Consider the following 24,996-nt stretch of genomic DNA (forward strand, 5'->3'; position numbering starts at 1 on the left):
ACTGTACGGGACAGCGCAGCTCTGAAGTATGTCAGAGTCAAGTTAGGTCATCAAGGTGCTTGCTTGGATCACATTACTTGGGCCTTCATAAATTACAGTTTAATGGTGTTTCTCTGATGTTTAACAGTCATATAAAGTTTCTCTTGTAAACCTCTTTTAGAGAAGTATTGTTCAGTGTTAGAGTTCCTTGGGAGATCTATGAAATGCTTCTCGAGTTTAGTTCCAAAAGAGAGTTTCTCTTTCCAGACATATCAGTATGCTTCCTTTATCAAGTAAATGATCTCTTTCTACCTCATTATGCATCTCTTTTGCCATGGTTGCCATGGAGTCCAAAGTTCAATTTTTGGTTCTGCTACAGCAGGTAATCTTTTCCCTTTCATCACTCCTCCCACCAAACTATATAGCTTTCCTTTCAGTCTGAGTTTAAGTATTTCATTATGTGTATGGTTTTCCTTGTAAAGCACTTCTCTTTTTGAAAATGATTAGATTTACGTGAAGTTTTTGGAATTTATCCTAAGAGTTCACTAAAAAAAGATAAATACAATATACACACTACTTCCCTCCCACAACCCTGCACACACATACATCATATATCTTAATAGGGCCATTAATATTGTCGTGTATGAATCCTGTTTACCATCACAGTGGGAAATATATGTATTTAAAATCTGAAATAGACATTCTACCTGGGTTGTAGAAAATTACTTACATGCTTTATGGTTGGTTACATTTTATTCAATTATGAGTCAAAATTGGGTTCTTTTATCCTCTTGTTTTGCCAGTATAATGCTCTAGTTTGGCTTTCTTTGGGAATATATGGAAATCTCCTTTTGCTTGAATTTAAAATGTATTCTTCAGGATTTCCTAGTTCCATGTGTGGCACCCTGTAGATAAACATTAACTGCTAAATGGTGGCAAAATATTTTTTGACCCTTGTAGAGTAGCAGTACTGAAGTGTATAACCTTCATTTAAAAACATTTTACTCTTCCTTTGTTTCTGCCAAGTTTCCATCCCTAGATATTTTTAAATATTAGGATGCCCTTAGTTTTTACATAGACTTAAGAATTGGAAAGCGTAAGAATATGCCGAAAAATTATTAATAAATTTCTTTGCCTGTGAGGAAGTAGGATAGAACCAGGAAACTGCTGATGTGGTAACCAGGATAACACACTAAAACCATCTGTGTAACTCTTGGCAGGAATAAAATGACAAAATAAGATCTTGGAGAGTGCACATTACCAGGTGTGTGATCAAAAAGATAAATACATTCTCAAATGATAAAATTGGCCTAGCGCCTTTAGCACCCATGGGACTGTTGTGTGTACACTTACGTGCAGACATAGCTCTCAAGGCTGAGCATTTTTAGTGTAGTTAGGAAACTGGGACAGGGAAAGGCTGGAAGTAGAGGACTTAAGCACAGCGTGGAGTCACTGGAACTGTAAACTCTGGATGTGAACTTGGGGAAACTGCGTGGGATTTCAAGTGTAACATGATGGTAAACATCCAATGGTGATTTGCAGCAGAGGTGCAGAGCCAGGCTCTTCAGGAAAGAATAAAGAGGAGACCTTAAAAGAACCATGTTTGTCCTATTTAACTAACAGGGGACTTTGAAAAAGACAGGGACCATAATAAGATATTTTTTTCTTTTTTCTTGAGAATTGAAGGAAGATGGAAGCTGAGGACTTTTTCATGCTATATAATGCACTGTTTGTAATTTTCAGGAAAAGCTTTTCATTCTAACTCAAATTAGAATTACTTAGGTTAAGTATAATACAGCTTTGAATACTTACAAGAGAACTTTTAAGAGATTTGGTTTATGAAGGAATTTCATGGTTTTGAACAAGATTTTTGCTCTCTTAAATTGCGGTGGTTTGAGAGTAACTCTCTTTCCCCTTTGCCTCAATTTAGCAGGACTGTTGGTGTAAGCTTGCATGTGCTGAATGTTGCCAAGCTCACAGTCAGTAGATCTCCAGTGGATGTGTGTGTTCAGTCAGTAGATCTCCAGTGGATGTATGTGTTCAGTCAGTAGATCTCCAGTGGATGCGTGTGCTCAGTCAGTAGATCTCCAGTGGGTGCGTGTGCTCAGCCAGTAGATCTCCAGTGGATGCGTGTGTTCAGTCAGTAGATCTCCAGTGGATGCGTGTGCTCAGTCAGTAGATCTCCAGTGGGTGCGTGTGCTCAGTCAGTAGATCTCCAGTGGGTGCGTGTGCTCAGTCAGTAGATCTCCAGTGGGTGCGTGTGCTCAGTCAGTAGATCTCCAGTGGATGCGTGTGCTCAGTCAGTAGATCTCCAGTGGGTGCGTGTGCTCAGTCAGTAGATCTCCAGTGGGTGCGTGTGCTCAGTCAGTAGATCTCCAGTGGATGCGTGTGCTCAGTCAGTAGATCTCCAGTGGGTGCGTGTGCTCAGTCAGTAGATCTCCAGTGGGTGCGTGTGCTCAGTCAGTAGATCTCCAGTGGGTGCGTGTGCTCAGTCAGTAGATCTCCAGTGGGTGCGTGTGCTCAGTCAGTAGATCTCCAGTGGATGCGTGTGCTCAGTCAGTAGATCTCCAGTGGGTGCGTGTGCTCAGTCAGTAGATCTCCAGTGGATGCGTGTGCTCAGTCAGTAGATCTCCAGTGGATGTGTGTTCAGTCAGTAGATCTCCAGTGGATGTGTGTGCTCAGTCAGTAGATCTCCAGTGGGTGCGTGTGCTCAGTCAGTAGATCTCCAGTGGATGTGTGTTCAGTCAGTAGATCTCCAGTGGATGTGTGTTCAGTCAGTAGATCTCCAGTGGATGCGTGTGTTCAGTCAGTAGATCTCCAGTGGATGCGTGTGCTCAGTCAGTAGATCTCCAGTGGATGCGTGTGTTCAGTCAGTAGATCTCCAGTGGGTGCGTGTGCTCAGTCAGTAGATCTCCAGTGGATGCGTGTGCTCAGTCAGTAGATCTCCAGTGGATGTATGTGTTCAGTCAGTAGATCTCCAGTGGATGTATGTGCTCAGTCAGTAGATCTCCAGTGGATGCGTGTGTTCAGTCAGTAGATCTCCAGTGGGTGCGTGTGCTCAGTCAGTAGATCTCCAGTGGATGCGTGTGTTCAGTCAGTAGATCTCCAGTGGATGTGTGTTCAGTCAGTAGATCTCCAGTGGATGCGTGTGTTCAGTCAGTAGATCTCCAGTGGATGCGTGTGCTCAGTCAGTAGATCTCCAGTGGATGCGTGTGCTCAGTCAGTAGATCTCCAGTGGATGCGTGTGCTCAGTCAGTAGATCTCCAGTGGGTGCGTGTGCTCAGTCAGTAGATCTCCAGTGGGTGCGTGTGCTCAGTCAGTAGATCTCCAGTGGGTGTGTGTGCTCAGTCAGTAGATCTCCAGTGGGTGCGTGTGCTCAGTCAGTAGATCTCCAGTGGATGCGTGTGCTCAGTCAGTAGATCTCCAGTGGGTGCGTGTGCTCAGTCAGTAGATCTCCAGTGGATGCGTGTGCTCAGTCAGTAGATCTCCAGTGGATGTGTGTTCAGTCAGTAGATCTCCAGTGGATGTGTGTGCTCAGTCAGTAGATCTCCAGTGGGTGCGTGTGCTCAGTCAGTAGATCTCCAGTGGATGTGTGTTCAGTCAGTAGATCTCCAGTGGATGTGTGTTCAGTCAGTAGATCTCCAGTGGATGCGTGTGTTCAGTCAGTAGATCTCCAGTGGATGCGTGTGCTCAGTCAGTAGATCTCCAGTGGATGCGTGTGTTCAGTCAGTAGATCTCCAGTGGGTGCGTGTGCTCAGTCAGTAGATCTCCAGTGGATGCGTGTGTTCAGTCAGTAGATCTCCAGTGGATGCGTGTGTTCAGTCAGTAGATCTCCAGTGGATGCGTGTGCTCAGTCAGTAGATCTCCAGTGGATGCGTGTGTTCAGTCAGTAGATCTCCAGTGGGTGCGTGTGCTCAGTCAGTAGATCTCCAGTGGATGCGTGTGCTCAGTCAGTAGATCTCCAGTGGATGTATGTGTTCAGTCAGTAGATCTCCAGTGGATGTATGTGCTCAGTCAGTAGATCTCCAGTGGATGCATGTGTTCAGTCAGTAGATCTCCAGTGGATGTGTGTTCAGTCAGTAGATCTCCAGTGGATGCGTGTGTTCAGTCAGTAGATCTCCAGTGGATGCGTGTGTTCAGTCAGTAGATCTCCAGTGGATGTGTGTTCAGTCAGTAGATCTCCAGTGGATGCGTGTGTTCAGTCAGTAGATCTCCAGTGGATGCGTGTGCTCAGTCAGTAGATCTCCAGTGGATGCGTGTGTTCAGTCAGTAGATCTCCAGTGGGTGCGTGTGCTCAGTCAGTAGATCTCCAGTGGATGCGTGTGCTCAGTCAGTAGATCTCCAGTGGATGTATGTGTTCAGTCAGTAGATCTCCAGTGGATGCGTGTGTTCAGTCAGTAGATCTCCAGTGGGTGCGTGTGCTCAGTCAGTAGATCTCCAGTGGATGTATGTGTTCAGTCAGTAGATCTCCAGTGGATGTGTGCTCAGTCAGTAGATCTCCAGTGGGTGCGTGTGCTCAGTCAGTAGATCTCCAGTGGATGCATGTGTTCAGTCAGTAGATCTCCAGTGGATGTATGTGCTCAGTCAGTAGATCTCCAGTGGATGCATGTGTTCAGTCAGTAGATCTCCAGTGGATGTGTGTTCAGTCAGTAGATCTCCAGTGGATGCGTGTGTTCAGTCAGTAGATCTCCAGTGGATGCGTGTGTTCAGTCAGTAGATCTCCAGTGGATGTGTGTTCAGTCAGTAGATCTCCAGTGGATGCGTGTGTTCAGTCAGTAGATCTCCAGTGGATGCATGTGCTCAGTCAGTAGATCTCCAGTGGATGCGTGTGTTCAGTCAGTAGATCTCCAGTGGGTGCGTGTGCTCAGTCAGTAGATCTCCAGTGGATGCATGTGCTCAGTCAGTAGATCTCCAGTGGATGTATGTGTTCAGTCAGTAGATCTCCAGTGGATGCGTGTGTTCAGTCAGTAGATCTCCAGTGGGTGCGTGTGCTCAGTCAGTAGATCTCCAGTGGATGTATGTGTTCAGTCAGTAGATCTCCAGTGGATGTGTGTTCAGTCAGTAGATCTCCAGTGGGTGCGTGTGTTCAGTCAGTAGATCTCCAGTGGATGCATGTGTTCAGTCAGTAGATCTCCAGTGGATGCGTGTGTTCAGTCAGTAGATCTCCACTGGATGTGTGTGTTCAGTCAGTAGATCTCCAGTGGATGCATGTGTTCAGTCAGTAGATCTCCAGTGGATGCGTGTGTTCAGTCAGTAGATCTCCAGTGGGTGCGTGTGCTCAGTCAGTAGATCTCCAGTGGATGTGTGTTCAGTCAGTAGATCTCCAGTGGATGCATGTATTCAGTCAGTAGATCTCCAGTGGATGCATGTGTTCAGTCAGTAGATCTCCAGTGGATGCGTGTGTTCAGTCAGTAGATCTCCAGTGGGTGCGTGTGTTCAGTCAGTAGATCTCCAGTGGATGCGTGTGTTCAGTCAGTAGATCTCCAGTGGATGCGTGTGTTCAGTCAGTAGATCTCCAGTGGGTGCGTGTGCTCAGTCAGTAGATCTCCAGTGGATGTGTGTTCAGTCAGTAGATCTCCAGTGGATGCATGTGTTCAGTCAGTAGATCTCCAGTGGATGCGTGTGTTCAGTCAGTAGATCTCCAGTGGGTGCGTGTGTTCAGTCAGTAGATCTCCAGTGGATGCGTGTGTTCAGTCAGTAGATCTCCAGTGGATGCGTGTGCTCAGTCAGTAGATCTCCAGTGGATGCGTGTGTTCAGTCAGTAGATCTCCAGTGGATGCGTGTGCTCAGTCAGTAGATCTCCAGTGGGTGCGTGTGCTCAGTCAGTAGATCTCCAGTGGGTGCGTGTGCTCAGTCAGTAGATCTCCAGTGGATGCGTGTGCTCAGTCAGTAGATCTCCAGTGGATGCGTGTGTTCAGTCAGTAGATCTCCAGTGGATGCGTGTGTTCAGTCAGTAGATCTCCAGTGGGTGCGTGTGTTCAGTCAGTAGATCTCCAGTGGGTGCGTGTGTTCAGTCAGTAGATCTCCAGTGGGTGCGTGTGTTCAGTCAGTAGATCTCCAGTGGATGCGTGTGTTCAGTCAGTAGATCTCCAGTGGATGCGTGTGTTCAGTCAGTAGATCTCCAGTGGATGCGTGTGCTCAGTCAGTAGATCTCCAGTGGATGCGTGTGCTCAGTCAGTAGATCTCCAGTGGGTGCGTGTGCTCAGTCAGTAGATCTCCAGTGGGTGCGTGTGCTCAGTCAGTAGATCTCCAGTGGATGCGTGTGCTCAGTCAGTAGATCTCAGTGGATGCGTGTGCTCAGTCAGTAGATCTCCAGTGGATGCGTGTGCTCAGTCAGTAGATCTCCAGTGGATGCGTGTGTTCAGTCAGTAGATCTCCAGTGGATGCGTGTGCTCAGTCAGTAGATCTCCAGTGGGTGCGTGTGCTCAGTCAGTAGATCTCCAGTGGGTGCGTGTGCTCAGTCAGTAGATCTCCAGTGGATGCGTGTGCTCAGTCAGTAGATCTCCAGTGGATGCGTGTGTTCAGTCAGTAGATCTCCAGTGGATGCGTGTGCTCAGTCAGTAGATCTCCAGTGGGTGCGTGTGCTCAGTCAGTAGATCTCAGTGGATGCGTGTGCTCAGTCAGTAGATCTCCAGTGGGTGCGTGTGCTCAGTCAGTAGATCTCCAGTGGGTGCGTGTGTTCAGTCAGTAGATCTCCAGTGGGTGCGTGTGCTCAGTCAGTAGATCTCAGTGGATGCATGTGCTCAGTCAGTAGATCTCCAGTGGATGCATGTGCTCAGTCAGTAGATCTCCAGTGGGTGCGTGTTTCCCAGAAGCTTTCTTGACATTACAATACCTCAAATTCAAAAGTTTGAAACAGGAAAGGAGTGGTATGAATACCTGTTTTCAGGTACATTTGTCTTTTCACAGTTTGACAGTGATGTGTCTAGGTGTGGATCTCTTTGAATTTGTCCTACTTGGAGGTTCAGTTTAATAGTTTTTACCAAATTTGAGAAGTTTTTGGCCACTATTTCTTCAGGTTCTCTTTCTGCCCCTTTGTTTCTTTTCTTCTGGGGCTTCCATTTTGTGTATGTTGGTCTGTTTGACGTCCCACAGGTGTCTGAGGCTCTGTTCAGTTTTCTTTTTATTTCTCAAACTGGATAATCTCAACTTACCTGTCTTCAAATTGGCTGATTCTTCCTTCTGCTGATTTATATCTGTTGAGCCCCTCTAGTGAATTTTTTATTTCATTGTATTATTCAACTCCAAGACTTTTATTTTGTTCTTTTTTATTTCGTTCTTGTAATTTCCCTCTCCTTGTTGATATTCTCTATTTCATGAGACGTGTTCTCATACATTTCATTAGTTCTTAGGCACGGGTTTGTTTGTTTAGTTCTTTGTGCATATCTGTAATAGCTGATTTAAAGTCTTTGTCTGGTAAGTCTAAAGTATGAGCTTCCTCAAAAGATAGGTTCTATTGACTGCTTTTTATCCCCTGTATATGGGCCGTGGCTTCTCTGCACGTCTTGTAATTTTTTGTTGAAAACTAGATGTTTTAGATCATATAATTTGGGAGTTATGGAACTCAGATGACCCCCACCCTGAATTCACTGTTGTTGCCATTTTGTTTGTTTAGAGACTCTGCTGGATTAAGTCTGTAAAATCTGATAGCTTTGTTCTGTGTGGCCACCAAAGTCTCTGCTTAGTTGACTTAATTCAGGTGATGACAGAGCTTTCCTGGAACCAGTAAGTCTCCCATCCTTTTTAAAGAGATCCTTGTAAACATAAGTCACCCTCCAGTGACTTCCGTCTCACTCAAGGAAAAGGTGAAGTCCTGCAGTGGCCTGCAAGACCCTACCTGATCTAGCCCTTTCCTGTCTCCCTCTGTTCACACCATACTGGGTTGGTCTCTTTGCTGATCCCCAAACATGCCAAGCAGTTCTGATCTCAGGACCTTTGCATATGCCAGATATTCTCATGGTTTATTCTCTCCTCTCCTCTAGGTCTGTATTCAGTTGTCACTTCAACATGGGCTTCCCTCTCCACCCCTGCTCCCCTTCCCCTGTGTTCTCCATCACCCTTCACTGCTTTATTTTCCCCATAGCTCTTATCACCGTCTGTCATACTCTATACTCTTTCCTTTGTTTGTTTCCCTTTCCAGAATGAAAGCTCTTTAAAGGTAGAGATTCTTGATTGTTTTGCTCACTGCTGTATCTACAGTGAAGAGAAAAATGCTTGACAATAACTATTTGTTGAATAAATGAATGGTGATCTTTGGCAATCTATTCTTATTTAAGAATGAGACACTAGGAACTTCTCTGGTGGCGCAGTGGTTAAGAATCTGCCTGCCAATGCAGGGAACTCGGGTTTGATCCCTGGTCTGAGAAGATCCCTCATGCTGCAGAGCGGCTAAGCCTGTGTGCCACAACTACTGAGCCTGCGCTCTAGAGCCTGTGAGCCACAACTACTGAAGCCCACGCGCCCTAGAGCCTGTGCGCAGCAACAACTGAAGCCTGCGTGCTCTAGGGTGCCCGCATGCCGCAACTCCTGAGCCCGCGTGCTACAGCTACTGAAGCCCGTGCACCTAGAGCCCATGCTCTGCAATGAAGCCACAAGAGAAGCCACTGCAATGAGAAGCCCGCACACTGCAATGAAGAGTAGCCCCTGCTCGCCACAACTAGAGAAAGCCCGTGCAGTTCTTTGTATGCCGTGGTCTTGTCTTCTGGTAATTTTCATGCTAACTCTTCAGCTAATGACCAAAGGCATACCTTGGAGAAATCACAGGTTTGGCTCCAGACCACTACAATAAAGCAAATGTCGCAATAAAGTTAGTCACATATTTTTTTGGTTTCCCAGTGCATATAAAAGTTATGTTTACAGTATACTGTAGTCTATTAAGTGTGCAATCGCATTATGTCTATAAAACTATGTACATATCTTAATTTAAAAATACCTTCTTGCTAAAAACTGCTAACCGTCATCCGACAACACAGGGTTGCCACACACCTACCTTCAGTTTGTGAGGAACACAATATCTGCAAAATGCAGTAAAATGAGGTCTGTGCCTATATTGGAGGATTCCCAGATATCAACATCTGGAAGTCTGTCTTTGGGGATCTGTCGTTTTCTACAGAGAATCCCCCAGTTCCTCACCAGGACTGTTAGGGGTTTAGGCTGGCAGGAATGGACGCACAGCAGCATGTGTTTGGCTTCTGGCATTCTGGGAGCTGCGGAAGGAGCTGAGGGCCGCACACTGATATGGAGGCTGCCAGTTAGTTTGCTAATTTCAACCTCCGCAGCTCAAGTCACCTGTGCCAGGTATCCTGTGGAGCAGCTTTTCTTCACTTTCTCCAAAAAATCATCCTCTGGTTTCCTAAGGGGTGGTGGGACTTTAGATATTCATCAACTCCATCATCTCCCCTCTGTTTGGGCCCATCTTCCCAGATGCATGGAGCCTGGAAGTGCTGGGTTTCAAGGACTCTAAGGAGAGAATCTAGTCTCCTCTTTGATACTTACCTCTGTAAGCACCCAACATTTTTTTTTTTTTTGGCTGCGTTGGGTCTTCATTGCTGTGCCCGGGCTTTCTCTAGTTGCGGCGAGCGGGGGCTACTCTTCATTGTGGTGTGCGGGCTTCTCATTGCCGTGGCTTCTTTTGTTGTGGAGCGTGAGCTTCAGTAGTTGTGGAGCGTGAGCTTCAGTAGTTGTGGCACTTGGGCTCAGTAGCTGTGGCTCGCAGGCTCTAGCGTGCAGGCTCAGTAGTTGTGGTGCATGGGCTTAGTTGCTCTGCGGCATGTGGGATCTTCCCGGACCAGGGTTCGAACCTGTGTCCCCTGCATTAGCAGGTGGATTCTTAACCACTGCACCACCACGGAAGCCCGTACCCAACATTTATACTGTGTTAAATCCTTTAACCACTATATTTTCTTCTTTTGTTCTTTTTGTCCTTGAAGGGTAATACCTTTTATACTGGTATACTATCATTTTAAGTAGGCTTGGGAGGGAAAGGAGATAAAAATATATAGTTAATGCGCCATTGAATTGTTTGCTTGGGGCGTCCTGTCTTCCCTAACCCTTGAGTATAGGTGCTCCATCGCATGCTTGTTTGTACTCATAGGGCATTGCATAGATTAACTTTTGGTTTGTCAGCTGATACGGACAGAATGGCATAGGTGATCTTTTTCTTTATCACCTGGCCTTATTTTATTATTATTTTATTTCAGTGCCTAAACTGCTTTTCAAAAAGTGAATTGAAAAAAACCTGAAATCATGGCAGATAATAATTTTTCTCCCTTTTAAAAGAAATATTTTAAAATGTTGAAACTAAATTGCTCTTTTGCTGATCTGATTTTTAGGAATGAGAGAACAAAGTACCACAAGTAGATAGAGTACCTTTAAATGACTCATAATTACTCACGCAAATACACGTAAACTTGGGTACGCAATTAGGCAGCTCATTATGTTGCAAATGCAGTTACATGCTTAAATTCGTGGCCACTCCCTTGGCTCACCCAGCTGTCTCTCCTCTTTTAGGCTTATTTATGACCGGTTATTAATAAGCCCCAGCTGTCAGAATTTAAAAATACATGCTGGTACTAGTGGTGCTGTTCAACTATTAATAGAGGGAAAGTTTGAAAAGGAAGTTTGCCTTTGAGTTTATGTATTGCAGGGTTGGTCATCTTAGTTGGCAAAATCCCGTTCTCCTTCTGGAGATACAGGCTATACATTTAGAAAAATTATGATTAATCGTGATAGTGGTTAATGACCGTTACATTATAGTATACCCGCATCATCTCTGATCTGCAATTCTGAAATCCAAAAAGCCCTGAATTTTTTTTTTTATAACTGATCAGTGGCAAAACCTGAATCGCTTCATTAGGACTCAAATCTGACATGTAATGATGAGGCTCTTTCTAGACTATTTATCCAGATCATCGGTATGAAGATGTGTAGATTTTGCCGCAGAGAACTATTAATGTGTTTGATTATGGATCACTGACCCAGACCCCACTGAAGATTTTACATAAAAGCACTATACGTACTGTGTTACCTTTTGAAAATGCAGAAGATTCTAAGGTTTCAAATGCTCTTTGGCCCCAGTAGTTTCTTCTTCTTCTTCCTCTTCTTTTAATATTTATTTATTTATTTGGCTGCGTTGGGTCTTAGTTGCGGCACCGCGGGATCTTCATTGCGGCGTGCGGGATCTTTCGTTGCGGCACGTGGGCTTCTCTCTAATTGTGGAGCACCGGGTTCCAGCGCGTGTGGGCTCAGTAGTTGCGGTGCTTAGGCTTAGTTGCCCCATGGCATGCAGGATCTTAGTTCCCCGATCAGGGATCAAACCCACATCCCCTGCACTGGAAGGTGGATTCTTAACCACTGGACAACCAGGGAAGTCCCTGGCCCCGGTTATTTCTGATAAAGAGTTATAGTGAGAGTAACAGATTTCAGATTAGATGTGGGTTAAAATTCTAATGGGGAAACTTTAACTGATACATGTTAGAACACTTGGATATATTACATATAGTTAAAGTTTCCCATTTTTGTTCAAAGTTATTGTGAAAAAAGAAAAAAGAAGTTATTTATTGTGTGATACAGTACTACCAAATGGAGTAATTAAGAATTTTCTTAGTTACTAAGGTTTTTAAAATTGTTTTTAAATCATTAGTTTAAAAGTGAAGGGACTTCCCTGGTGGCGCGGTGGTTGAGAATCCACCTGCCAGTGCAGGGGACATGGGTTCCATCCCTGGTCCGGGAAGATCCCATGTGCCGCAGGGCAACTAAGCCCGTGGGATGCAACTACTGAGCCTGCACTGTAGTGCCCACGAGCCACAACTACTGAGCCCATGTGGCACAACTACTGAAGCCCGTGCACCTAGAGCCCGTGCTCCACAACAAGAGAGAAGCCACCTCAATGAGAAACCCGTGCACCGCAACGAAGAGTAGCCCCCGCTCGTCGCAAATAGAGAACGCCTGTGAACAGCAACGAAGACCCAACGCAGCCAAAAAATAAATTTATTTTTAAAAGTCAGGGTAACAATTTCATATTTAATTGCTGTGCTATATTATCAGTGATTTTCATATAAATAGGAAATACTAAGTAGCATTATAAGTAAATGGGAAAAATTATGGCATCTATATTGAATTAGTACAGTTTGGTTCTTTGTCTCTAATGATATTAATAATACTTTGTTGTTATTTTAATCACCCTTGATCTGTTAAAACCATCCATCCAGTAATCCTCAGTCCTTATTTCTGCCTTAACCCAGCTTTAGGATGTGGCACAGTGGTTTTTCAAAAGAATGGGGGAAGGGCTACCCTCTTCTGTCACCTCCCTAAGGATCTTAATATTCATCGTCTGTCCTCCTCACTCTTAGTCATTTCTGTCCATTACCAGAATATATGAGAATTTTGAGGTTTTAAATTAAGCATATGTAATTAACATCTTAAAGGTAGGTTGTAATCATACAGGCAGATGAGCTTGGGCACATGGCATGTATTTTCATGTACCTTAAAATTGGTTCTTTTGCCCAAACGGATTAGAGCAAGTAGATACTCGGCTGCATTTCAGTCAAGGCCTTCCCAAAGCACACTGATAAAGATTCTTTCCTATTTTGGAGGACCAAGTATTTCTGTTTAAATTGATTGATATGATTGTCATTAAAGTTGCTGAGGGACCCACAGTATCCCTTTATAGCAGTTTGATGAGTCCGTGTCCAATTCTCTACTTTTACTGACCTGTGACTTTAGGAAATTCTTATAAAAAGTGGCAAGTCATTAACAGATAACTGAAGTTTAAAATAGAACAGTCTTTACCAAGTTTCTGAGACAAAACTCTTCTGGTGCATAAAAATGTAGGTAAGCAATGATCAGTTTTGACTGCAATATAGAATACAGCAATATAATGACACTACAGAAAACCTAGAAACTTTTGACGTAGTAGTAATAGTACACCAATTGTTAAAAAAGATGTTTTCTTCAAGTTGTAAAGCCTGAAATTTAAGAATAAATTAATATATTTTTACATATTCGTTGAAGGATTAACATTTTATGAAAAAAGACAGCGAGGAATTTTTACACATGAATTAATATTGTGGCCATTATAGGTACATCAGAGCTGTGCACGTGGTTAAACCCTCCTTATTAGTTAAGCCAACCACTGTTTTTGCAACTTAGTGGTAGACCTTTGAGGAAAGCTCTAATGCGGATAAAACCTTCAGTGAATACCAGTTAAATCAGTAATTTGAACTTTGTTATGGTTATTCTGATTTTTTTCTCTGAGTAGGAAGTAGGGAAACGTGATTAATAATCAACCCATTAGACTTAGTTTTGTTTTTGATGGAAATATTTCCTCCTGTAAAATTTAATGGCCGTGAATTTGATTGCAGAGATTATTTTCCATAACCAGAGCTGTCCCTGGAGAGGCAATTTGAAACAGTTTCATTTGAATCCAGGTAACTATCAAAAAGAGTGTTGTGGAACATTATAAAAAAGGGCCATGTGAAAGTAAGTTCAGATCTGGTCTGATATTTTAGTATTCCTACCCCTCATCCCCCAGGAAAAGTCAGTAAACACAGTGTAATCTTTTCATTGTCTTTGAAGCCCATGTTTATGACTGATTTAAGGTTTAAAGGTGAAACTACTTTATTATGAGGTCCTTTGGTACCAGTACCCCCTTGCATAGGAGGCAAAATAAATCTGACTTTCACTAAAAAGTGTTCTTATATCCAGTAATTTTATGGTGAGGTATTTGAATGTTTTTATCTGAGTAAGGACAACTAGACAATTTAAAAAATACTTTTGCCAAAGTAGACCCTTTAAGTCTTCATGCCTTGTGCGGTGGAATTCGTGAATGCATTCATACATGTTTTATGTGTGACTAGATTTATTTATGAAACACTTATTGAACACCTACTACTTGGCAGGCAATGTTCTGGGTACTGGAAATTAAGCACTTAAAACAGATGAAGTTTAAACCCTCCCATGAGAACAATTTCTTGAGGATTTTACGTTCTAGAAAAGTGCCAAGAGTTAGTGTACTTTCTTCCTCTCTAAAAGAGGAGACGATTGCTGTCCTTAGGTCATACACCAGTACATGGTCGAGCTTTGCTTTTGCATATTTGTGACTGATGGGAAGCAGATACCCTGTAGTTGCAGGTGCCTAAACTCTCACTCTCAGAAGGTGCCCCCCGTGGTTTTCCTAGCTTGCTCACGTGTTCATTCTAACCGGAAGTCCTTTCAAATATACTTACTGAGTGTCCCAACCCGGCCTGTTTCCTCTAGCCCTCGCCCGTCTTCCACGTGGATTCAGCACAATCTCAGTTCATGGCTTTAAACGGCTGAGTGTGTGCTCATTTGCACGTGTGTGTGCATGCACAAGCCACCTGCTGCAGTGAGGTTTCTAACTCCTTGGGGAGCAAGAGGATAGTTGGGGACCTTGGGTTAGCACCGCGCTTTATGTATAGTAGCAATTAATATCGATATTTGTCGACTTCAAGCTACTGTCCTAAAATTGCTTAAAATCACAGCAGTTTCTTTAAAGGGGTCTACATTGAATTTTTTTAAAAAATACCTTTCATTTCTTGAAGGTTTGTCTTTTATGGTTAGTCTAACCACTTAGCATATCAAGACCTTTACCTCTGTTTTAAAAATTGTACAGATTATGCAAGTAAGAAAATTCTCCATGGGACTTTTTAATGCTCATTAAGAGTTGTTTTTCACGTTCATGAGCCCCATAGCCTTTGGCAGGAGTGGTGGGATCACCCTCTCTAATCAGGCAAAATAATAGAATTAATTAGTATGGCTGTATCTTACATTTACTTTTTTTTTTTTTTTTTAAATGGTTGAAAAGGGTGTTGGGGGCTGTCTTCCTTTGTTATAACTCTCTTCCTCCTACCTTCCCTTCTCCAAAAAGTTTAAGCTAGATTTAATAATTTCCATTATGAGTTTTGTTTTTTTTCCTCTGTATGATTGATTACTGTCAAAATACACAGGCAAGAAGTCATTGGAAATTCTATTTTGTAAGAGCCCAGAGTTCTCTCTTCTGAAAGCCTCCACCGTGAGAGAGGGTTTCAGTAGCTTGGCTCTCCCACTGAGTGTTATTTCTTTTGGGATAAGCGTTGACCTCAATGCGTGAGGCATCTGCTGGGAAAGATTTGTACCAAGGGCAAAAGCGTAAGAAGCATTCACGGTATTTTATGGAAGTGATTGGGTTACAAATTGAAGTATTCATATTTTATTACTTGGTTATAAATTCTGTTCAATCCTTTGTTCCTCAGCCTTTTTTTGGGACTGATTGTGGATCCTGGCAGCCCATTTTAGGTTAAATCTAAAGAATTCTGTATACAGAATTTTAACTTTTAATCAATTAAATGAAGTGGACCATACAAGATAGAATGTAATTATCAAGTGATTAGTTGAAAACCCTTAAAAAGGGTAATTCTCATTTTGGACTTTCGTCATGAGTGGCAAACAAAAGGTCTGATATGCCAAGTATGCTTTTGTAGATTCTAGTACTGTTTTGAATGAAAGAGATAATAGAATTATAGATGGATGTTACTATTACTACCTGAATTATTATTTATATTTTCATAGTTCTCATGTAAGAATATTCATTAATACTGTTGTGTCCCAGACTGAGATTTTTCCCTTATAGGCTTAAGTTCTCCCTACTCTGTTTTTTTCTCTTCCATTATAGACTTGATTATGCATATTGCAGTTGTTTCTCAGTACTTCTGATAGAATCAAGGATTTTTAAATTATATAAATATAACACAAAATCTGGTTGTAAAATAACTCTTAGTTCACATGATTAGAATGTACATCTGCTAACCTTCTAATCAACGCCGGCAGGTTTTGGGTCCTGCTCCCAGGTGGTGTTCCTTCTTAGACAACTTGACAGAAGAACTGGAAGAGAATCCAGAAAGCACAGTGTATGATGATTACAAATTTGTCACCAAGAAAGACCTTGAAAATTTAGGTAAAAAAAATTATGATGAAATGTTTATAAGATTATTTCTACTTGTTTTTGTTTTGAGTTTTGAACGTTAGAAGTGATGGAGTCACATTTATCTGATTTTCCAAATCTCTTTCTGACAAATCAGACATTAAACTTAGTATATATAATCTCTGCTTAGAAAAAGATTCAGATAAATTCAACCTACTGAGGCTTTTTTGTATCTTAAATGAGGAATGATTTTTTTAACCTACCGCCTATGTATAGGAAAGGTATCAGTCAAGGGAGCAGTGACTTTCAGGTACTATTTGAATATAATAAGATTTTGAGAAATCTCAGAGACTGCACAGAAATGATTTTTGTCCCCATGTAGGTTTGCTTATTGAAAGACCTAATCCAAAACTTAGAACCCATAGATTGAATCCTCAAATATGTAGAACCTTAACAGTTACTTAGGTTTAAAGAATACAAACCAAGAAATGCTTCTTAATAATGGCCAACATATAAAATAGGCCTTACGTGTGCCAGGCGGTATTCTGAATGTTTTATATGCAACTCATTTAATCCTCACAGCTATGGAGTGGATACTATTATGATTTCATTTTATAGGTAAAGAAACTGAGGCACAGAAAGATTTTTTTTTTTTCCCAGAAAGATTAAAGCAACTTGCCAAAGGCTTCAGTGGTTGGTAAATGTGAGGGTTAGAGTTTAAACTTAGAGTCCATGCTCTTAACCTCAGCCATACTGACCCCTCTGAAGAACATATTTATCTTAGTTGACTAGTACTGGTTTGTAGGATAACAAGACTAGGTTTTGCTAATCTTGTTCTATTGTTGGGAAAAGGCTACATAGCAAATTACTGAGAATGGGAAAACTTAGAGGATCCATTCTCCACAAGCCTAGGCAGCTTAGTTATCTTTAGAACAAATAGAGGTACTATAGCAGTTAAATGCTAAAAGAAAATAGAATCATATAACAAATAGATTAGAAGAGAGATTCTTAAATTCTATTTTTAAACTATATCTTTTAGCACAGTTAATCCAGGCAGAATTATTTTCTACCAGCTACCACCAAAATTATTCTTTAAATTTTAATGTTTAAAAAGAAAAGAGTTGTATTTAGCCTTTTAAAAATATGACTTATGGATGAAGTAGGGTGAACTAAGTCTTCCTACTGAAGTGCCTCCTTAAATATCTCCAACGTAATTTTTACAGTATACTTGTGTCATACTCACCTGCCTTCTTAAATTGGAGACTAAAAAGTCATTGCTATTTTGTGGATTTTTAAAAACTACTGTGTTTAGTATATTTTGGGTGTTTTTTCAGTCTCTTCACTGTGTTTATTTTGGGTGAGGAAGGCAGTGATAAAGGTTTAGGTACGTTTTGTTAAAATTGCATTCATACTGCCTATTTTTAAAACTATGGAAATAGATATAATATTCAACAAAATAAGTTATACTAGAAATCATCTTCATGTAAATTAGTAATATCTTTTAATATTAAATGAGCCGTTGGTTATAATTTTTCAACAGATTTTATGATCATATATAAAACCTTTTAAAATAATTTATGTTAAAGTAAAAATAAGGCCATGTAACTAACTTCCCTTATTTCTTAAGATTATAGCATTGAATACTTGCAAGTTCTGACATTTCCCAATTATGGCCTTTAGCAGGTCCTATACCGTGTTTCATGGGCCACTGTGTATGCAGTGCTGGATGGGTAGCATTGTGGCTGATATCATGGGCATTAGAGATGGGCTGACATGGGCTCACATCCCATGACTAATAGCTCTATGACTTGGCCAATTTACTTAACCTCATTGTGCCTTGGTTTCCTCATCTATAAAATGGCAATAGTAATGGTACCTACCCATGGGGTTGCTTGGAGAATGAATCAGATAATGCTTGAAAAGTACTCAGCACAGTTTTGAAACATAATACATAAATGTTACCTATCATTTTAAGAGATTTGTGGCAAATAAGTTTGAGAAATGTTAGGTTAAGCCAAGATAAATCAGTTTCTCTACTTATGGACTTCTTTGAGCCTTCAATGCCATCATACGCTATAAAACTCCAGGAGTGGGAGGAGAATATGAAACAGTTCCCAAACTTAACTTGATCATAGAACCTCTTCTTCCTCAAAGATCTCTTGGGACTAGTGTTCTGTGGAGCTAATGATGAGAAAAGCTGCTGCTCCTGCCAGATTCTCTGTGTAGAATTGTTTTAATATGAAAAGCTTTCTCCTGGAATGGGAATAATGCTGGGCCATAAATACAAATTTTATATACCTAACAGAGGAAACAGAAACTTAGGAGCACACGTGTGCAGGTACCTAAACGCAGACTGTTATGCACTGGACGTTTCATTAAGGTCCAGCCCTCCCTCCCCCGACGCCCCACCACCTTTTAAGTTTCTCCTGTGCAAATCCAAACCCTGTGGTTTTATTAACCTAATGAATTCTAGGAAAGTATTTTTCTGACCAAGTCTTGTTACTTTATGAGATTATCCTAAATTTAATTTTGCCTTTTGATGTTATTCTGTAATGTATACTGTTCTGTACATCTATGTGATTTTCCTAGTAAGTGATTTTTAGGTCTGGAGCGATGTTTATTTCTAAAATTTGGAAATCAGGGTAATGTTTTCCTTGGAAACATAATCACTTGGTATTACACCAAGTAAAGCTGCCTTTTATGTGAGTATATCATAGGTGGTCTTATTCGGAAGATAAATATTCTCATAACCTTTCTCTGTGTAAATATTTGCAATTAATAAATAATTTCTGTGACATAGGCAGAGCATCCTTATGTGACCACCAGCACCACTAATTGTAAATGAAATCTAAATCTAGGAAACCCTGTGAAAGATACTGTTTAAAGCTTCCAAACACTGATTGGCATTGAACTTTTAATTCATCCATGATGAAGTATGTCTGTATATAATATATATGTTGGTATAAATTTGCCAAAAGCTGTTCTTTTTGGGGAAAAACATGCCCTAGCTACATTACTGTTGTGACAGTGTCCTTTGTTTGAAAGTTGACAACCTAGTGTTGCTCTCAGCATTTTTTGTTTGTTTGGGCTTTTTTTTTGGCCGCACCGCACGGCATGCGGGAGCTTAGTTCCCCGATCAGGGATCGAACCTGTGCCCCTGCCGTGGAAGCGTGGAGTCTTAACCACTGGACCGCCAGGGAAGTGCCCTCAGTATTATTTTTAAAGTTAAACTAGCTCATGGAATCCAAAATTCTGAGAACCACTTGTATAGGGAACCCTTCGTTACTTATCTGTCATAGTTCATAAAGACCTTGCCATCATTTTTATGCTTAGTATTGCATTCAAAAGAAGGAAGGATGATATTGCTGAAGCAGAGTAAAATTTTCTTTGCAATTATTGAAGAAGATCAGTAATTCTGATCCTTAAATTTTTACTCAGAAGTGAACTTATAATCAAATTGTTGTCATGAAAGATCATTGAATTTTAATCAAGATTTCATGAAGATCTGCCCTCTTTTGATTAACTTTACCCAGGGCTCACCCATCTCATTGGATCACCTTTTCTCCGGGCATATATGCATGGATTTTTCATGGATATAAGACTCTACCACAGGGTGAGTACAAAACTACAGTTATTTTAGGTGATAAATGAAAGCACTCTGCAGCCATTTCTTCTCTACTTACTTTCGTTTTTATAAAACATACTTCAGATGTGTAAGCGATCTCCCTGTTCTTCGGCATGACAGTCATGCTGTATATGAGACATGCTGCTAAATACAATTCTCTTATTTTTAATTTTTTTCCACTTTGAAAAGGTGAAATTGATGGTAAATCCATTTGCTTTTGAAGAATACAGGAAAGATAAGATCCGACAGAAGATAGAAGAAACACGAGCACAGAGAGTCCAATTAAAGGTAAATATTGTAGTCAGCATTGAATCTACTAGAGAAAGGTACTTCATTTGTATTTTATTTATTATTCAAAGAAACCTGCCATCCATTTCTTAGTTCTTCCATCCTTAGTCTACATCTTTTACTAATATTTCTGGTATATTTTATTTGTTGCGAGGGTGGATACTCTTTACAGTTTTATCATTATAGACTCTATGGTAATGGTGTTGTGGGAAAATAATGCCAGGTGAGCTGAGAGTGTCAGTCCTACCAGGAAAACATGATGCTGTTTTCAGATAGGGATTTAGATTTTGGAGTGTTGGTGCTTTGCTAATCCCCATTTCTTTCTGACATTTGGGAGTGTCTTAGGCTAGCTGCTTGGATCATGGGAAATGGTCATTAGACTGTTCCAGGGCCCAGACAGGAATCAGTCCACACTAATTCTATTAACAGAGGGAATTTACTCTAAAGAATTGTTACCCAGGTATTAGAGAACTGAAAAGGCAAAAATACTGAGGTATTGATAAGAGAGGCCGTGGCTTCAGGGAGCAGCTAACACTCCAGGGCTGGGCGGCGGGAGAGAGGCAGGCCTGAGAGCTGGGACTCAGACCTCCGTGGAGGGCTGACAGCTGGCGCTGGGGTTCCCGAGGTAGGATGAGGCTGTTCCGGGAGCGTGGGAGAACCACAAAGTGGACCCCCTGCTCTGCTGGAGCCACCTGTTGTTGCCAGGACAAAGAAGCGTTGATGGGTGACGTCACGCCAACGGCAAGCAGAGGGGAAGCACAAACCCCATCTCCTTCTGCCTTCCGACTGAGGTCAGCCACCAAGTGATACAATCATTTCTAACTGGACATTGTTTAAAACACATGCACACACTCTCGGTGCAAAAGACTAGTGACAGGTTTTTCCTTTTTCCAGATTATTTGTTAAGGTTTTAAAAGCAGTGAGTGTGTGTATATTGGCCACACGTCAGGCTAGGATGTGGAGTCCTCCTGTCCCTGCTTTTCGCTTTAACCTTTAAAGCTAAATTGTAGGTGTTTCAGTACAGTTTTTTTTTTCACCTCTACTAGAAATTGCCAAAAGTTAACAAAGAGCTGGCACTTAAATTAATTGAGGAAGAGGAGGAAAAGCAAAGATCTACATGGAAAAAGAAGGTTAAGGTAAGATTTTATAAGGCAGAGAAAATACTGATAAATTGTTTCTCCATTTTCTTGACAGTAACTTGTATCTTTTTTCTTTTTACTTTAAAAATGCATTTAGTTTTCTATTTTCCTTGCTTTTAAGATAGTATGTGCTCAATATGAGAAGTTTGTAGAAAAGAATATAAAGAAGAAAGTCACCCATATAATTCTATCCAAAGGCATCATTAATATTTTAGTGAATTTCCTTCCTGTCTTATTTATCTTAAAATTATAAACTATAATAGCAGGATACTACTGTATATATAAAATATTTATCCTGGTTCTATAAAATAACACACATAGCTTCCCATTTTTATTAAAAATTCTTTTGTAAATATTTTTGAGAGCTGCGTATTTTATCTTGTGCATGTATCTTAAGTAATCCTTTTATTGTTCAATATTGAGTTTGTTTATTGTTTTTCTCTGTACTAACTAGGTTTGTTTATAACTTCACAAGTAACCAGTTTTCATTTAGACTGGGCATCATTGGGACTGTGCACTCCTATGAATACTGCTCTCTACGTTCCTTTCCTAATGTAAAATAGAGAAAGATCGATTGTAAACTAAGTGAGGGTCAATGCTTCATTTAGCTGATGTTGTCAAGACAGGAGGAGATTTTTCTAATTTTCCCGGATATGCGAAGGCTTCCTCGTTCCTCCCCAGTGCTGTTTTCTCACCTGCTTAGATCAGGCAGGCAGATTACCAGGATGGGCTGTTCTCTGGAATGAGGTATAAAGATCCGATCTCTCCTGCAAGCCTGCAGGACCTGCCTGAGAAGATAGATGGCCGAACCTCGTATCTGGGCCAGCTGTGTTGAGCTCTCAGTAGGGGATTGTTTGCTTGTTTATTCTTTCTCGGTTCTCTCTCTAGTTTTTAGCCAGGTGAGTGAACGGGAGATAAGTGAGCTCTTCATGTGTTAATTTTTGTACCATTCTCTTCAGTGACGTCAAGGGACTGCAACTAAAGGGTCTTGAGTCTGGCCCCCTTGCTAACTAGTTGTGTCATCATGGGTGATCCTCAGCTTCACTGGGTCATAGCTTGTTCTTCTCTAAGATGCAGGAATAGGACCAGCGAGGGGTGTTCCCAGTGCCATGAACGGGTTCACTCTCACTGTTCCCTCCGTCATCCTTGGCCTCCTCATTCTTTCTGCATCCTCTTATCCTGGTCTGTTAGCTTCTTTTAATATGCTGTTTTTTTTCCCTTCTTTTTCCAATTCTTTTAAATTTATTTTTTATTGGGGTATAGTTGTTTTACAGCGTTGTGTTAGTTTCTGCTGTACATGGAAGTGGAGTTGCCTGTGCTATACAGCAGGTTCTTATTAGTTATCTATTTTATACATATTAGTGTACATGAATCAATCCCAATCTCCCAGTTCATCCCACCCCCACACACACAAGTAAGTACACAGATGACTTTTACATTTCTACTTTGATTACATGAATAGTATACCAATGTTGAAACAATGACTTAAACTTGTTACATGAATTTATACATCTATATGCTATGGCTGTGCACCTTCCTGCTTTACATCAGTGTATTAAGTATATATGTATATCTTAAAATGTTTAAAATGTAAGTGCTTCCTGTACCTTGACTTTCTCCTCAGAGTATTCACATTGATTTATTTTCTTTCTTCCTTTCTCCTTTCTTTCTTCCTTCCTTCCTTCCTTTCTTTCTCCTTTCTTTCTTCCTTCCTTCCTTCCTTTCTTTCTCTTTCTTTCTTTAATAAATTTATTTATATTTATTTATATATGTGTTGGATCTTCGTTGCTGCGCACGGGCTTTCTCTAGTCGTGGTGAGCGGGGGCTACTCTTCATTGCAGCGTGTGGGCTTCTCATTGCAGTGGCTTCTCTTGTTGCGGAGCGTGGGCTCTAGGCGCGCGGGCTTCAGTAGTTGCGGCACACAAGCTCAGTAGTTGTGGCTCACGGGCTCTAGAGCACAGGCTCAGTAGTTGTGGTGCATGGGCTTAGTTGCCCTGCGGCACGTGGGATCTTCCCGGACCAGGGATCGAACCCGTGTCCCCTGTATTGACAGGCGGATTCTTAACCACTGCGCCACCAGGGAAGTCCCCACATTGATTGTCTTGTTAGCCCAGCCTGAGGATGGTTAGGGAGGTAACTTTCAGCTTTATATGTCCTTCTGCAAGCTTAATGGAAGTGATCTTTGGATTTACATGCCCTAAAGTTTCAGTAGGGAGGGAGTGAAGCTAATTTAGGCTGCAGATGTATTCTTTTCTATGTTTTATGCTTATGAGTCTTTATTACATTTAATGTTATAGAGAGTAGGGCACTTAAAATTTAATATTGATACTTTGTGAGCACAGCATACACAGTTCAGGATCCTTTTTAAAGGCCTGATGACTGTGGAGATGTGGGGGAAGCGCCCTTTTCTCACCATGCCCCCGTCTGCCTCACAGACTTTCGTTGAGGTTAGGGACGGCCGGAAGAGATGGAGAACACAGGCGGCCCTTGCTGTGCACGTTAGTGCAGGATGGTAACAACGACCCTGGGAGCTGCAAACATGCAAAGTGATCTGTAGAGTCAATGGGAAAATCATGGTTGTCTGTGCCTGTAAAACAGTTTTAGTCAAAACATTTATAGGGTTATCCTGTAAAGAATCATCAGACTATGTGCTATTTCTACTGCAAGTGCAAAGAGGAGGAACCTTGGAAATTCTTATCTTCTTCCATCAAGCAGTTTCCCTTCAGCTGTTGGAAGCTGGAAGCGCGGTGTCTGTAGCTGTGTGAACTGTAGAACCCTGCCGGCGAGTGGCGTTGGTACAGCGTGCTCATCCGCTCTTCGTGGCTTGCTGACCCAAGTCAGGCTCCATTACCAGAGCTCACTTTCTTTCCAGAAATACTTGAATATAGTCATCTAAAAATCTGAGCCTGTTATTAGACAGTTTGTGTGATTTGCTTAAGAGTTTTATCGAATTAAAATGACCTGGGGGATTCCCTGGCGGTCTAGTGGTTAGGACTTCGCACTTTCACTGCCAGGGCCTGGGTTCGACCCCTGGTCGGGGAACTAAGATCCCACAGGCCGCGTGGTGTGGTTTCCCCCACCCCCTCCCAAAAACAAGACCTTAAAAACCATTCGTGAATTAAGGAAAGACTTCTTCATTATAATTGTAAAGAAGACTTGAAGGAATTGTTAAATCCATCAGCAGTTCAGCTCTTTAAACCCGCAGGAGCTTTAATAGCTCTGATAACTTCTGATTTGAAAGTCAGCATGGTGCAGTTATGTTCTGCTTTGGCTCTGGCTGAAATTTCATGGAGGCCGACGGTGAAATATGTTCCCAGATATCACTATCACTGATAACATAATTAAAGTCTAAGATGTTTACCTTTCAGTTGATGTTGGATCTGCAGTGGCAAGTGACCCACCTCATAATGTCGCGAAACATCTGGACCTTATCCAAACTTAGAAATTTGGTAGTATTAATTGGTGGTATTTGGTATTAATTAATTTGGTGGTATTAATTCTAATTAAGAATTAATTCATTTATTCTTTCAGCTTTATTCTTTCAATCCAGGAACTTAGGTTGTACAGTACTGGGAAATTTTCTTAAAAAAAATTTTAAGTAGTCTTTCCCTGCTGTGATTCATGGTCATTTGTTCAAATTGAAGAGTGAAAGATTTGAAAAGCTGACGGGAGGCTCTGAGGTGGAGACAGGGCTCATCAGTCCTGTGTGCTGACCTGGCCAAACTGTTTATTTGGGGAAGCGCCAAGTGGCATCATCGTTCAGCCTTTCTCTCCGCCGCTCCGAGTCTCCTGATTGGAGGGTGGTGGCCTGGCTACCAACGTTCTGAGGACTGAGAGCTACCATCAGGAGGGCTTGGGGTGTCGGGGTGGGTGGCACCTCAGCCCCTCGCCTACACCCCCCTGGTGCCAGGTGCTCCCCTTGCCTCCCCATGCTGTGGCCCCAGCTGGCCACGTCCTCCCCTCCAGAGAAGCCTCCCTCCATTTGGAGACCGCGGGTGCTAGACCTTCCTTTCTTGCTTCTGCAACCTCATCGCTCCTGTTTCCTT

General features: G+C 41.8%; 1 protein-coding gene across 3 annotated transcripts in view; it reads left to right on the top strand.

Annotated features, from left to right (window-relative positions):
- Window positions 1-24,996, top strand: part of NOL10 (nucleolar protein 10) — a 92,214-nt gene that overhangs the window by 46,361 nt on the left and 20,857 nt on the right. For all 3 annotated transcript variants that reach the window (XM_065890966.1, XM_065890968.1, XM_065890967.1), the window contains 4 exons: window positions 15,805-15,931; window positions 19,432-19,511; window positions 19,713-19,811; window positions 20,858-20,947. In XM_065890966.1, coding sequence (XP_065747038.1) covers window positions 15,805-15,931; window positions 19,432-19,511; window positions 19,713-19,811; window positions 20,858-20,947 — 396 coding nt within the window. The remainder of the gene's footprint in view (window positions 1-15,804; window positions 15,932-19,431; window positions 19,512-19,712; window positions 19,812-20,857; window positions 20,948-24,996) is intronic.

This window comes from Phocoena phocoena, chromosome 14 (assembly GCF_963924675.1).
Source record: "Phocoena phocoena chromosome 14, mPhoPho1.1, whole genome shotgun sequence".
NCBI classification, from domain to species: Eukaryota; Metazoa; Chordata; class Mammalia; order Artiodactyla; family Phocoenidae; genus Phocoena; species Phocoena phocoena.